Genomic DNA, 13,814 nt, shown 5'->3' with positions numbered 1-13,814 from the left:
TATCAATAAAATGTGTAATTTAAGAACTGAAATGATCTAATCTGATCTCTGACTGAGACCCAAGTGGGAGCAGGTGTGGAAGAGAAATCCTGAATGAATAATTCACTGGTGTTTTTCAGTGGCACACTGTTTTCTTATTAACTCCACTTGAGCATGTGTGTGGGCAGAGATAATCCTCTCAAAGAAAAACGCAGGAATTGAACCACAATGTCAGTCACCACAACCTTGAAGACCCTTGGAAGTCCAGTTTGCGCTCACATGCTGTGTCAGTCAGTAGATCGCTTGCACTGGACAAATCTTAAGCAAAATAGCAGCACCTACTTTCTTTAATACACTTTATCCTCACTTGTAAACCTAAAGTTGGAAGACTCAAAAAGAACTGCTGTGCCGTTTCAGATGAAAACATAAATCTGTGGACAGACAAACGTGGCAGTGACTGGTGGGAGGGGGTTGAATTTAATACCAACGCTGTGAATCCTGAGAGGCGAGAGTGAAGGGAGGACACTGATCCATGAGCTAGCTGTCAACACAGTGATATTGAGGCTGTGATGTTTTGTCTTTGTGAAGCCGAGGCCGCTGTGTGTCAGGGTGCATCATTTTAGGCCCAGCTGATCGGTGTCACAGACTGAACCAAAAATGGACTGACGGTACTTTTAACTTTAGATCTGGGTGGAGACTGTCTGCCCTCTAGGTCCAGTTTGTCCAGGCAGTTAACCAGTTCAATAAAAACCTCCTTTACACCTCTAGATTGCTTTCTGCAAACATCTGGGCCTCCACAAGTAATCACATCTTTCCTTTAGTCTTCTGTTCATGCCACTCTTGGCTGTCCAGCAGCTAAAGTTGACTTAGGTGAATCCATAAATTTTGGCCCCTGTTGGGAGTACAGTCTTGCACTTATCTTTAGGTTTAGCACTCAGATTATCCCAGCAGATAGAAATCCCATTCACAGCACATGACTTCACTGGTTTATTTCCAGTAAGTCTCCAGAAAGTTATGGTGTCATGTAAAAATAGCTGTCCATCCACCGAGTGAAGAGATTGCCAGAGTGTTGTTGAGTTCAGAAGACCTTCTGTCCATCCTCGTCTAGAGTACAGCAATCAATAGGTGTCATGAATTCCTCACAAAAGCAGCCTTTTGTACCTTTTTTTGTGTGTGACATACTGACAATGACCACGTCTGTGTTTCTTTTTTTAGCGGCGTCGTACACGGACAGCTCTGACGATGAGACATCTCCTCGGGACAAACAGCAGAAGAACTCCAAGGGCAACGGAGACTTCTGCATCAAAAACATCAAACAGGCAGACTTTGGACGCAGAGAGATCGAGATTGCAGAGCAAGGTAAAACAAAGGACTGTCACCACTCACTTTAAAACGGGGAAACTTAATCGACGTAATCGATTACTTTGAATAATCGTTGCAGCCCTACCACCAATTCTCCAGTCAAGTGCTGTCGAAAAGTTGCAGAAAAAGGATGCACTAGTAAACTTAGTGGAAGGTGACATCAGAGTACAGTACAATAATGCAAACGTGAGGGCGATCTACATTCAACAAGTGTCTTTGTGTGTGTGTGTGTGTGTGTGTGTGGTGCTGTGTGGCCATATGTCCTCTGCCACTGCAAAGTGAGAACAAAACTTAAGAACCCAGAACACATAAACACTTTATTCACATTACATTACATTACATTACATTGCATTTAGCAGACGCTTTTATCCAAAGCAACTTACAGAGGAGGACATAAGCTGACAAAGGTGTAAAGGAGCACAGAGTAGTTGTTAGATTTGTTAGTTTTGTTAGGCAGGGAAGCATTCTCATAAGAGAGAGGTTTTTTTTTTAAAGGTAGAAAGGGATGTTGCTGTTCTTGTAGCCGTTGGTAGGTCATTCCACCATTTCGGGACAACCACAGAGAAGAGTTTAGAGTGACCTCGCTTTGCGAGAGGCGAGGGTACAACTAGACTGTTTGTATGAGCGGAGCCTAACGCCCTGGTCGGGACGTGAGCCTTTAGTAAGACGCTGAGATAGGCAGGGGCAGATCCTGAGATGGTTTTGTAGGCTAGCATCATTCCCTAATTACCTCAGCTGAACCCTGCAGGCTACACACACACGACTTTGCATCTGTAACTCCTTCAGCTAGTGATGAAGTATTAGAAGAAGGATGAATGATGGGAATTCCTTAACCACCGAGCTGATTCCTCTGCTCCTTCCCCTCCAGAGATGCCAGCCCTGATGGCTCTAAGGAAGCGAGCCCAGGGGGAGAAGCCCCTCGCCGGTGCCAAAGTGGTGGGCTGCACCCACATCACTGCTCAGACTGCTGTGAGTAGAAAAACACACTAACAGCTCAAATATTATACAGTTTTACAGTCAAACTTGACCCTCTCGGCTCGTTTCCTCAGGTACTTATGGAGACTCTGTCAGCTTTGGGGGCTCAGTGCAGATGGGCAGCCTGCAATATCTACTCCACCCAGAATGAAGTGGCAGCTGCCCTGGCCGAGGGAGGTAAGACTGTGTGTGTCCTGGGAGTTTCCAGTGTGTGACACCTGCCCTTTTCTTCTCTCCGGTTTTAAAATATTCAGAAGCTCTTCCTCTCTCTGTCTCTCATGTTCATATCATCCTGCAGATTTCTTATTTTTCAGTTTCACACTTTGTCTGCTGGGCATAAAACGCTTCCTGTGTCTCTTTCTAGGTTTCAGTGTATTTGCATGGAAGGGTGAATCAGAGGACGACTTCTGGTGGTGCATTGATCGCTGTGTCAACGTGGAAGGCTGGCAACCCAACATGGTAGCACCAATATATTCTGAATAAAGCTATTAAAGCAATGGAATGCAATCTGTTATTTTGATTATTTAAGATTCAGTTTCACGCATCAATCGGATTTTTTGTCTCGTCTTAATTTAAATTTTTTAACATCCTCTCTCAATCTTTCTCCCTTTCTCTTCAACCTTGCTCGTCTTCGTCCTGGATTGTCCGTCAGATCTTGGATGACGGTGGAGACCTTACTCACTGGATCTATAAAAAATACCCCAACATGTTCAAGAAGATCAAAGGCATCGTAGAGGAGAGTGTTACCGGCGTGCACAGGTGGGGACTCGCTCACAAAGGTCAAATATTCCAGGGCTTCAGATGAAACCAGTTCTCTGCATTTTAAATGAGAAGTCAGTGTTTACTCACACTGACACAGACTTCTGGTGTGGTAACATCGCCATCTAGTGGTGGAAATGTTACCACCATTAATCATTTACTGTGATTTGCAGCCTTGCAGTATTAATTAAAACATGAGCACAGCTCACATTCTTTATTTTAATTTGTGTGTTTAGGTTGTATCAGCTGTCCAAGGCAGGAAAGCTCTGTGTTCCAGCCATGAACGTCAACGACTCGGTGACCAAGCAGAAGTTTGACAACCTCTACTGCTGCAGGGAGTCCATCTTAGACGGGTACGAAACACTCTCCTGTTTAACCTCATTAGAGTGTTTTCAGGATGATTACACACACCTCCTCTCTGCTGCACACAGTCTGAATAAATATGAGGCCGCTTGTGAAATAATTTTGTTTCTGTCCTCAGCCTGAAGAGGACCACTGACGTCATGTTTGGCGGCAAGCAGGTGGTGGTGTGTGGATACGGAGAGGTGAGGCGGACATTTTTCTCACACAGCCTCATAAACTATGCTTGTTTACCGAGACGATTAAATGTTCGGTCACCTTAAATCACCGGGTCGGATGAAACTATTTTCAAGCTCTAATAAATCAACTTGTGAAAATATAGGACACAGGTTAGAAGAAAAGTAAGATAATTGTTTGTTTCCCTCATCAATAATTGGTATTTTAACAGAGAGAAAATGACACTGAACGTATCTTTTAGCCCCAAACTTCCATTTAGTCGATGTCTCACAGTGTTGCAAGACAGGAGAGAAACGGTTGTAACTATTCTCCCCCCCCAAATACCTTCAATTTTTGAATTTGTTTTCCAGCCCAGAGAAACACGAGTAACCCGAGATCATTACTAAACCACGACAGGGCTCTAAATATTTTGGGAACATTTATTCTTTGGGCCTTCTGCAGTCGATTCAGCAGTCAGATTAAACAGGTTTAAACTTGTTTATCAGTCATACTATGTTTAGCTGATATTCCATGATCCAATTGTGATAGTACTAATCTGTTTTTATGTTGAAGTTTAAAGAATAGCTTTGCTACATGTGGTCTCTTCCTGTTTAAATCTGCATGACTTTTAAAACCTGGTGATTATTTAACTGTGGCTCAGAGGGATCTTTGTCTCTTTCTCTCTTGTCCAGCGTTTTTGTTCTCCATGTATTACTTGTGAACTCTCCATACACAATATCTTGTTGCAAAAAGGGCCTAATACAACCTAAAAGCATGAAAGTAGTAGTAGTCCTCTCAGCCAGCTGACTGTATCGAATCAAGCTTTTGTGGCAGATGATTCCAAACGTTTGATCATTTTGATTTGTTAGCGTGATGAAGGATGTGAAATATTACCCGGTGTTCAAATGAAGCACCTTGACAGTATGTTAGTTCAAATCAAAGCCCAAAACAGTGCCAGTGTCTCCACCCACTGACCTACATAACACTCTAGTTTGTCTCGTTGCTTCTTCGTGTACTGATCTTTCATGCCTGTCATCCTCAGGTGGGAAAAGGCTGCTGTGCCGCCCTCAAAGCAATGGGCTCCATCGTGTACGTCACAGAGATCGACCCGATCTGTGCCTTGCAGGCGTGGTAAGACTTACCGCTTATTGGGTTTGTTACGGCTCACCGCTGGTGGTGACATCGCACTAGTCTCACGCTATCTGCCCGTCTCTCTCCCGATCACAGCATGGACGGCTTCAGGCTGGTGAAACTGAACGAAGTCATCAGACAAGTGGACATCGTCATCACCTGCACAGGTCGGTTCATTCACCGTCCTCGCTCTGGATTGTTGACTAATGACGTCCCAGCAGCTGCACAGGGATTTGTCCCGTATCCTGTCGTCGTTGTTTGAGATGACTGAACAGATACTCACTAGCGTGTGACAGTTACTAATCAGTCCTCAGCTCGGCAGCCAGAGAGCTGTCCTGAACACTTAATTAGAGAGAGAGAATTACTTGTCTCTGTGATTCATTACCTAATGGTGCTGGCATGCCGAGAGCAGAGGGCTCTCTTCAGGGCAACTGAAAAGAAAAGATAAAGTAGAACACTGATTTTCTAAATGTAGTCCCAAAGTGCTGTAAAATAAATAAAATACGACAAGCACACAGGACATGTACTGCCGGATTCATTAAGGTGGATTTATTTGAGCCCTTGCAGCAAAATTTAGAAAGCTTGTCGGGTTCTGAGTGGATAATGTCGCTGCTATGAAGTCTCTCTGCGACACAGCATGAAATGGTTTGCATCGTTTGCAGCTGAATTCAAGTCAGCCTTCAGCATGTTACTGATCAGAAATGTAGCTTCACTCCAAATATAAACAGATTACTGATCAGAAATGTAGCTTCACTCCAAATATAAACAGAGTTCTTAGAGAATTCCTCTAGTTTTGATCAAAAGTCCTATGAGAGACATGCAGATTGTTACACAGCGCAGGCAGGAGAACACTCGAACTAAATAACATCTTCAGGCTTAATTAACTGCTCTGCGTGGTGATATAAAAAGTAATTAAATGCAGTATAGTAAAAAAGTTTTATAAAAATGGATAAAGACTTCAGATTTTCTATATTTGGTCCCTTTTCAACGTCTTTGTGCGTTCGTCCTTCATCTCTCTCTCGTGTCTCTCCCTCCTTCCAGGCAATAAGAACGTGGTGGTGAGAGAGTACCTCGACCGCATGAAGAACGGCTGCATTGTCTGCAACATGGGACACTCCAACACTGAGATCGATGTGGTCAGTTACCAGCTTACTTGTAAAGTAACAGAAATAATGTGAAAGCAGTGCAAGGGGGTACAGGCTCGGATCCAACAGGTCTGACGGCAAAGAGAGGTCGAGATACGACGGAAGAGGAAAGCATGCGGCTTGAACCAAAAGTGTGGCAATTCTCTGTAACAGAATCACTGCAGGGTTGGCGATGCGTGAGAAAGTGATGAATGGAACCGCTGTGAAACTATCAAGAAAAAACTTTATTTGACTGATTAACCAGCTTTATTGATGCTGACGCTCACTCACCCTCATTCACCGTCTTTGTCTGTCGACCAAACCAAATTTAACATCTTTGTGTCACTACTTTGCGGTGTAAACTGTGTAGACTCAGATTTAGCAGCTGGGTTCATGAGATAAACAAATCAGAACGCAACAGGGTAGAGTATCAGAGCTTAGTCCATGAATTCTACTGTGGAGGTTTTCCCTATTCGAGTGTCTGACTGGGGGCCGCAGACGTCAGTCGGATCCAGCTCAACTTCTCTCCCACAGGTCGCAGCATTTTTTGGCGGACACCACTGTAGCCTGCACCGCCACAGCCAAAACACACTACCTCCACTGAAGAGAATGGAAAAAGCTGTGTTTTTAATTCTGTCTGAATGCACCCCAACCCCCCCCAGCTCATGCCCTTATGCAGAGTGTCTTACAGTGAGTGCAGCGCTACAATATAGCTCAATCACAGAAATTACCGACCAGTCATAAGGGTCATAGTGCTCTGACTGCCGGATAATGAAACAGTGAGACATAAGTGCTAGGAATAGGAGCTGGATGAGTACTAGGGGAGTCAAGCAGTTCAGACACTAGAGGAAGTTGTGACTCACTTCTTGAAGTACTTCAGTCCTGGAAAAGACCAGGCATACTGAGTCAGTGATATTCAAGATGATAGATGGGTGACGGCTCAGCCCAACAGAAACAAGCTGTGGAAAAATCCCGCCAAAAACAAATGTTGATGGATGATGATGTTCTCATCTTTTGTAGGCAAGCCTGCGGACTCCGGAGCTGACCTGGGAGAGAGTGCGCTCTCAGGTGGACCACGTCATCTGGCCTGACGGCAAGAGGATAGTGCTGCTGGCTGAGGTAAACAAACACACCCAGAGGACTTTAAAAGAACACGAGTGGAGGAACTCTCGATTCCTACTTGGATATTGAGTTAATTTAGTTCTACAGACATGATGAGACACTACAGAAATGTACTTATGTAGCATATTTTTCAGCCAATGCTATTCGAGTCATAAACATGAAAAAGCCTCAACTTTCAGCAACAAATGAAGCCGTGACAGAATGAGAGCAGTCTGACAGGGCCAGACAGAAAGTCTGCCAGCCCATCGATGCCTGTGTCTCTGCTGTGTGTTTTGATCCTCAGCGGATATCAACCACCGTCCTCACCTCTCACGCCTGTCAAGTTTTGTTCCAACAGTTCTGATCCAAAATAGTCCCCAAAAATTGTGTTTATCTTCCAAATTCAGAGATTTTTTTTTTTTTACACTGCTGCATTTATTTATTCAAATTCATGATCTGTGCTTTAGCTACATTGCTAATGAAGAGAGAGATGAGCCATGAAGGCAATTTTTAGCAGACGAGGCACAATCTGAGCTGTGGATGCTCTCCATAAAATAGTTTTAATTCTGCTTTTTTTTTCTTGCAACAACAGTATGACCTTTCTCCGTTCCCCCTCCTTTTTAGCTGCAGAGTTTCAGTTTTATCTTCTAACTACTCGATTTTCTGCAGCACTCGGGATCTCCACTGCAATGCAGCATCCCAGACAGCAGCAACGATTTACTGTCAGAGTAAAAACAAACAGAAAAAACTGAGTCCATCATGTAGATCAGACTGCACATCTTTGACATTTTGGACCGCAAAGTTAAAGTGTATATGTGTGTGTGTTCTTCTTCTACAGGGTCGCCTGCTGAACCTCAGCTGTTCCACTGTTCCCACTTTCGTGCTCTCCATCACTGCCACCACCCAGGTTAAAACACTTTACATTGTTGTACATGATTAGTCCGAAGATGTTGAAAGAGATTGTTGTGCGTTTGAGTAACCCCTATGCATCTCTGCCCAGGCTTTGGCTCTGATAGAGCTCTACAACGCCCCGGAGGGACGCTACAAACAGGATGTTTACCTGCTGCCCAAGAAGATGGGTAAGATTTTTGTCAGTTCTTGAACAAAAACTACTAGAAACACACAAAACTGAGGTATAGCGCATATTTTGATAAAACAAACACAATAAGATATCAGGTCAGGGGATCTTTGTTTGGTACTTAAGTAGCCACCAAACAGGAAGTGATTCCAGATTGCAGAGAGCCTGCAGGCGTATTGCATTTATCTCTGTAGACAATGCAGTCTGTCTCATCTGTTTGGTCTCCCTGGATGGTAAATCATTCACAGTAGAATAAGTCCTGTGTGTTCGTGCACATGTTGTGTATGTGTATGCAGCCTGTCACATTTCTGGGAGCACATGTGTAAATGCAGGGCCAAATGTAGGTCATCCCGTCCGAGACGGAGCTGCTGCTACAGCAGGGACACGCTAACAGAGAGACAGAGATGATGGAGAGGAATGAAAGGAAGGGCTGCGATGAGGGGGGAAAAAAGGAAGTGGAGACATGAATGATGAGGAGAAAAAGGAAGATGCGGGGAAAAAAAGATGGAGAGACTGTAAATCTCAGAGCGTCCCTGCTACTTCTCTTTCCTTTCGTCGCTTGAATGATTAATCAAACACAGACGTCTGCTGAATGCTAACATGTTCTTCCCCTTTCAGATGAGTACGTGGCCAGCCTACATCTCCCCACGTTTGACGCACATCTTACAGAGCTGACTGACGAGCAGGCCAAGTATCTGGGCTTGAACAAGAACGGGCCCTTTAAGCCAAACTACTATAGGTACGACAACACTTCATCATTCAACGTCCATATTTTGGCAGCTATTTTGAGTCCTGTATGTCATGGTTTGGGAATCCTTTACAATCCCACATTTAATTGAACTGAAGCGTCTAGGTTAGGTTTTTGTTACTTGTGAGTAACTCAAGTAAAAAAACAACTAAAACTCTGATTTAAATTAGGGTTTTGTTCATGGACTGGCAGCCTAATTAATATTCACTATTTGTGGCAATAACCTGAAAATGAGAATTAATGAACTACTACTACTAGCTACGAAACTCCTGATTCAGAATTATTAAGTTGGGTAACTTAAAGTACTTTTAAGCTATCAATGGAAGATAAACCATAAACCCATACACACCTCTAAACTTAAACAGACTGTTTGACCGGAGCTACTAACTTGCAGAGAGAATGTTAACTAGCAGTTGTATCAGGCCGGCATTAGCAGTTTGTAAACAATGTTGCAATACAGTCGCATCCTTTCTGGTTAATGCTAGTTCTGCTACACTGATGAAGACAGTTTTTCATAATTAATAATCAGACACAGAGAGCTAGGCTAGCTGTTTTCCCCCTGCTTCCAGTCTTTATGCTAAGCTATGCTATGCTAAGCTAAGCTAACTGGTGGCTGGCTCCACATGGCATGTGAGGTATCGATCCTCTCGTCTGACTCTGGACAAGAAAGTAAATGAGTGACTTTCCATGAAGTCATGAAGAGTTGAGTTTTGTGTTGCTGCCTCGCCTTTTTATAAACATCATGCTAACTTGTGTCCCCTCTCTTTTTGCATCCTAAGGTATTAAACCAGTGTTGGGGTTGGACTGAAGAAACACAAATGCTCCATGAATGGCACAGACTCAAAGACGGAGAGGAGGACGGACAGACGGACAGTCAACAAACCTGCTTTATATTCTGGGGGGGAAGGGGAGGAGCTCTGACGGAGCCTGTGGGGGGCAGATGGGCGTGGCTTTCCCGGCGCTTACGGCAGTCGTTTTATTTATTCACGCTTGACAACAATAATAACATTAACTCTAACCTCTGCCATTAGCTAGCTCCCCGACGTCGTCTTCTAGAAGACGCTCGACTTCCCTTCCGCTCGTCATTTCACCACCATTACCAGTTTAGACGCTCATTTGTGTGTCCAGTTGTATGTAACTCCTCCATCCTCCCTTTCCGTTGCCAGATCTTTTATTGTTTAACTATTAAAGATGAAATTATTGATGCTAAAAAGATATATACTATATAAAAACAAAACTTGATTAAAAAAAAAATCTGTGTGAATGAAGATGACCTTTGAAGATTTAGTGACAGACATTTTTTCCTGTCCTTTTTTTGTTGTTGTCTTTTTCTTTTCTACTTGTGATTATTTTTGTTGTTTTTCTCTTGTGTAATATTGCGAGGGCGGGTTAGACCTAGTGGGAGGGGTTTAGGCGGGATCTCAGGGTCCAATCATATCATTTCTTTTATTTGATCGTTTAATGGAGATTCACCGTTGTGTCTGTTTTTAAACATTTTTTTATGTCCCTTTCTGATCAGCCTGTACTTTGTCATAACTTTCTTTTTTTTTTAAGTATGACTGGATGGTGATAGGTTCTTCCCACCTGTCACTAAAAGCCACAGTGAAACCATCTCATTGGCTGCTTCTTTTCTCGGCTTCCAGCTGCTCACATGGCGCCAGTGTTGAAGTAATGAAGTATTTCACGCTAGTGAGAAGCTAACCTTTTTTTTTTTTTTCATTTTGTCTTTCCCTTTACCAAGAATGACTATACTGTATTAGCATGGCAGGTTGTCAGATCATTACAATGGGAATACTGTATATTTAGATATTTATATTGAAATTAAGATTTTTCTATCTTTTCTCTCCTGCGCCATCTAATACGTTTTTTGGAAAAAAAAATTAAAAAAATCAACATATGTCATAAAGATAAGCAATTAAATGTTCTAATGATAAGTGTAATAAATGTACTTGAACCCTCATTTTGAATACTGTGACAGAAAATATTTACAGAGATACCAAATGTGCAGCAAGCTGCCGTCAGGCCGGTACTTAAGCAGATATCTTCAATCAGGTCCTCATTGAGAAGTATGGTGCTGTTAAGATTTACTGTACTTACCATACACACCACGACTCTTTGGTACTCACTGATCTAGTCAAGGGGTTCAGTGTCAAAAATAAAATCTGGGATCTCAATTCCACCATGATGTATTTTCTTTGCATTCATGTACATTTTCTGCAAATTCAGGGGATTTTACAATTTTTTTTTTAATTTTTTTTTTTAAGATTTCCAAACTTTTATTATATATTTTAGTTTCTTCTTCCCCAGCAGAAAGGCTTTACATTCGACCGGTATAATGAGCTGTACTATCTTCATCCTCAGCAGCTCGTCCCCAGCTGACCTGACGGTGGAAATTTAAAAATCCTAACAGTCATTACGTCTGACAGCCCGAGTGTACCCCGCCGCTGTACCGGCTCTGCACCTGATCCAATCAGATTCTCGGCTAACCCGCTGGGGGGGATGCTGCCAGCTCCACTCTCTCCGAGAAGGATCAAATGCTTAAACACACACACACATACAGTAGCTCATTATCCAGGGCTAAAAATTAACCGATCTTTACGTGGAAACGTGATCATTCTACAGCCTTTTTAACAGAAAGAAATGGCACAAAAAGCTTTGTTTACCAGTTGAATAAATACATTTGCTCGCTCAAAATACAAATATGCCTACACATTTCATGCAATTATGTTTTTGTGTGATACTTTAAGTGATTTCATTGTGCGTAATATCAACAACCAGTGAGGCTTTTAAAGAAACAATTTGGGATATAAGCTTATTTCCTTTCTTGCTGAGAGAAAATATACCTCTTTAATGTCCACACAGTAAAAATGCTGCTGGAGCCAGCAGCCAGTTAGCACAGAGCTAACCAGCAGCCCCTCTAAAGCTCAGCTTTTGTACAAATAAAACAGTTGCAACGCGTTAATTAGTGACTTTAAAGGTGCTGTTAGGTTGATTTTATTACCTTTTTTGGAGAGATAGGCTAGATGCTTTCAGTCCTTATGCTAAGCTAAGCTAACCGGCAGCTGGCTCCATTTGGCATGTGAGGTATCGATCTTCTCGTCTAACTCTTGACAAGAAAGTGAATAAGTTCATTTCACAAAATGTCAAACTATTCTTGTTAAATTTGCAAAAAACTAAAGTTTTAAAGGTGTGCATATGCCACCGTGTCATGACTAGATCCTACACTGTGTCGCAGCCCATGTGATCTTCAATGTTGCATTGCTCTCTGCCAACGTGTGTGCGTTTTGTCTCTGTGCTGTTGAGAATCTCCTTTCAAAGTAGAGTGACCTGCTGTCAATGTACTTCTTAAACCTGTTGTCTCGAGTCTTATTTTTATTTTTTTTTTTGTACGTTTTGAATGCGTTTCAAAGCGTACGTGACCTCCTTGAGAGAAAGCTGATTATAGACGACGAGGTGTGTGTGTCTTTTAAATGTCTTTCTGTGTTTGTACACATCTTTCTTTCTTTTGTAGGCCATCGGTTGCTTCGTTAACAGCTGCCTCAGGATCCTAGCCTGCGCGTTAGGGGGAAGAAACCACCTTTTTTTGTTTTTGTTTTGTCAGCCATAAGCTGACCAACACATGGGTGAGCGGGGGACGACACCAGCATCATATATGTATATACATACTATATACAGATATGACAACCTTTTAAAAAGTATAGGAAGATAAAAGAAGACTCTTAACTCCTGTATTTATTGTTGTAAATCCTCAAAGTGCAAACTGGCAAAATTCTCAAACATGTTGTCTAAGAAGAAAAAAAAAACCCTATGTTTAAATATTGCAAGTGATAATAGTAGATGATGAGCAATAATTAAAAAAATTCTGTAATCTTAATGAATAAAGATGTAAAAAACTGTAACCGTTTGTGTGCACCTTTTTAATTTTTACATATATTTGACACACCAAAAAAATCTCCATTCTAGCACCTTATCACTCATGTTGTAGCTGTTTGATGTGTTGTTTCATAGATTTCTGAGTGTTTATGGGTGTTGGGGGAAGGGACGTCCATGTGTCAGACCCCTCAGCTGCTGAAGTCCGTCAGAGTCACGGTGATCTCATCCCGGCCAGCAGAGAACAGACAGGGGACATCTCTGACATCAACAGCTGGCTGTGAGCCTTTATTTATTCTTGACACAAACAGGCATGACGAGGTTAAACAGGGAAGTTTGTCACATGCAGAATAAGACTCAGTAAGTCATTTACAAATTGTTCTTTTAAAAACTATTTTAAAACACAAGAAACAGCTTGACAAAAACATATTTTCAGAGATAAATAAAATGTAATGTTTGCAAACAGGTCATCCCCTTGATCAATTTTAGATAACATAAAATAAATGTAAAGGGCCCTACCAATAATCCACTGTAAATTCCCCATGTCAGATGCTTCACCATTGGTGTGTGAATGGGTAGCTCCCAAAAACTGGCAACTGGCACCTTGTATGGCAACCAGTGTATGAACGCTGTACTCTCTAAATTTAGGAGGAGAATGAGATATGCACACCACTAAACTGCAAAGTACAAAAGAAAACTATTATTTTGCCAACTTTTTCATGCAGTAGTTTAAAGTTGTGTTGTCTTTTTTTCTTTCTAAATTCATTTATCTTAGAAAAAACTATTGGAAAGATAACCTCAAAGTGTACTTCAAAATCTTTTTCTCAAGATATGGGACCTTCCTGTAGTGGTATGTGGAGAAATCCAACAAAACATATTCATCAAAATACTACAAAGTTTTGGATGTGTTTCCTTTAACATTATGTTTAAATATCAGCCTGCTCCCTAGTCACGTTCATGCACTTAGTACACAAACATCCATGATTAGTTGCGAGCTAAAGATTTGACTACAAGACAGAAAGCAGAGGTAAAATGAGTTCCAGATTATTGCAGTCGTGGCTCCAAATGGGAAATATTAGGAGGAAAAGTGCAGATGAGGGGAACAGCTTTTCTACCAAATTACCTCTGGATCTTGAACCGGTTCTGCTCCAGAAAACAGTCCATTCATTAT

The 13,814-nt window shown here is 42.1% G+C and overlaps 1 protein-coding gene across 2 annotated transcripts in view; it reads left to right on the top strand.

Moving 5' to 3' along the window:
* ahcyl2b (adenosylhomocysteinase like 2b) overlaps nucleotides 1-12,672 on the top strand; it is a 42,012-nt gene extending 29,340 nt beyond the window's left edge. For both annotated transcript variants that reach the window (XM_010749128.3, XM_019278940.2), the window contains exons 3-17: nucleotides 1,195-1,338; nucleotides 2,210-2,310; nucleotides 2,391-2,493; nucleotides 2,681-2,775; nucleotides 2,969-3,075; nucleotides 3,312-3,428; nucleotides 3,557-3,620; nucleotides 4,634-4,722; nucleotides 4,819-4,889; nucleotides 5,764-5,858; nucleotides 6,867-6,965; nucleotides 7,786-7,854; nucleotides 7,948-8,026; nucleotides 8,644-8,764; nucleotides 9,553-12,672. In XM_010749128.3, the coding sequence (XP_010747430.1) occupies nucleotides 1,195-1,338; nucleotides 2,210-2,310; nucleotides 2,391-2,493; nucleotides 2,681-2,775; nucleotides 2,969-3,075; nucleotides 3,312-3,428; nucleotides 3,557-3,620; nucleotides 4,634-4,722; nucleotides 4,819-4,889; nucleotides 5,764-5,858; nucleotides 6,867-6,965; nucleotides 7,786-7,854; nucleotides 7,948-8,026; nucleotides 8,644-8,764; nucleotides 9,553-9,559 (1,361 nt within the window). In that variant the 3' untranslated portion in view covers nucleotides 9,560-12,672. The remainder of the gene's footprint in view (nucleotides 1-1,194; nucleotides 1,339-2,209; nucleotides 2,311-2,390; nucleotides 2,494-2,680; nucleotides 2,776-2,968; nucleotides 3,076-3,311; nucleotides 3,429-3,556; nucleotides 3,621-4,633; nucleotides 4,723-4,818; nucleotides 4,890-5,763; nucleotides 5,859-6,866; nucleotides 6,966-7,785; nucleotides 7,855-7,947; nucleotides 8,027-8,643; nucleotides 8,765-9,552) is intronic.
* The last annotated feature ends 1,142 nt before the right edge of the window (nucleotides 12,673-13,814 follow it).

Source organism: Larimichthys crocea, chromosome XX (genome assembly GCF_000972845.2).
Source record: "Larimichthys crocea isolate SSNF chromosome XX, L_crocea_2.0, whole genome shotgun sequence".
NCBI classification, from domain to species: Eukaryota; Metazoa; Chordata; class Actinopteri; family Sciaenidae; genus Larimichthys; species Larimichthys crocea.
The sequence above is the reverse complement of the archived record's forward strand: the minus strand, read 5'-3'. Positions and strand labels throughout refer to the sequence as shown.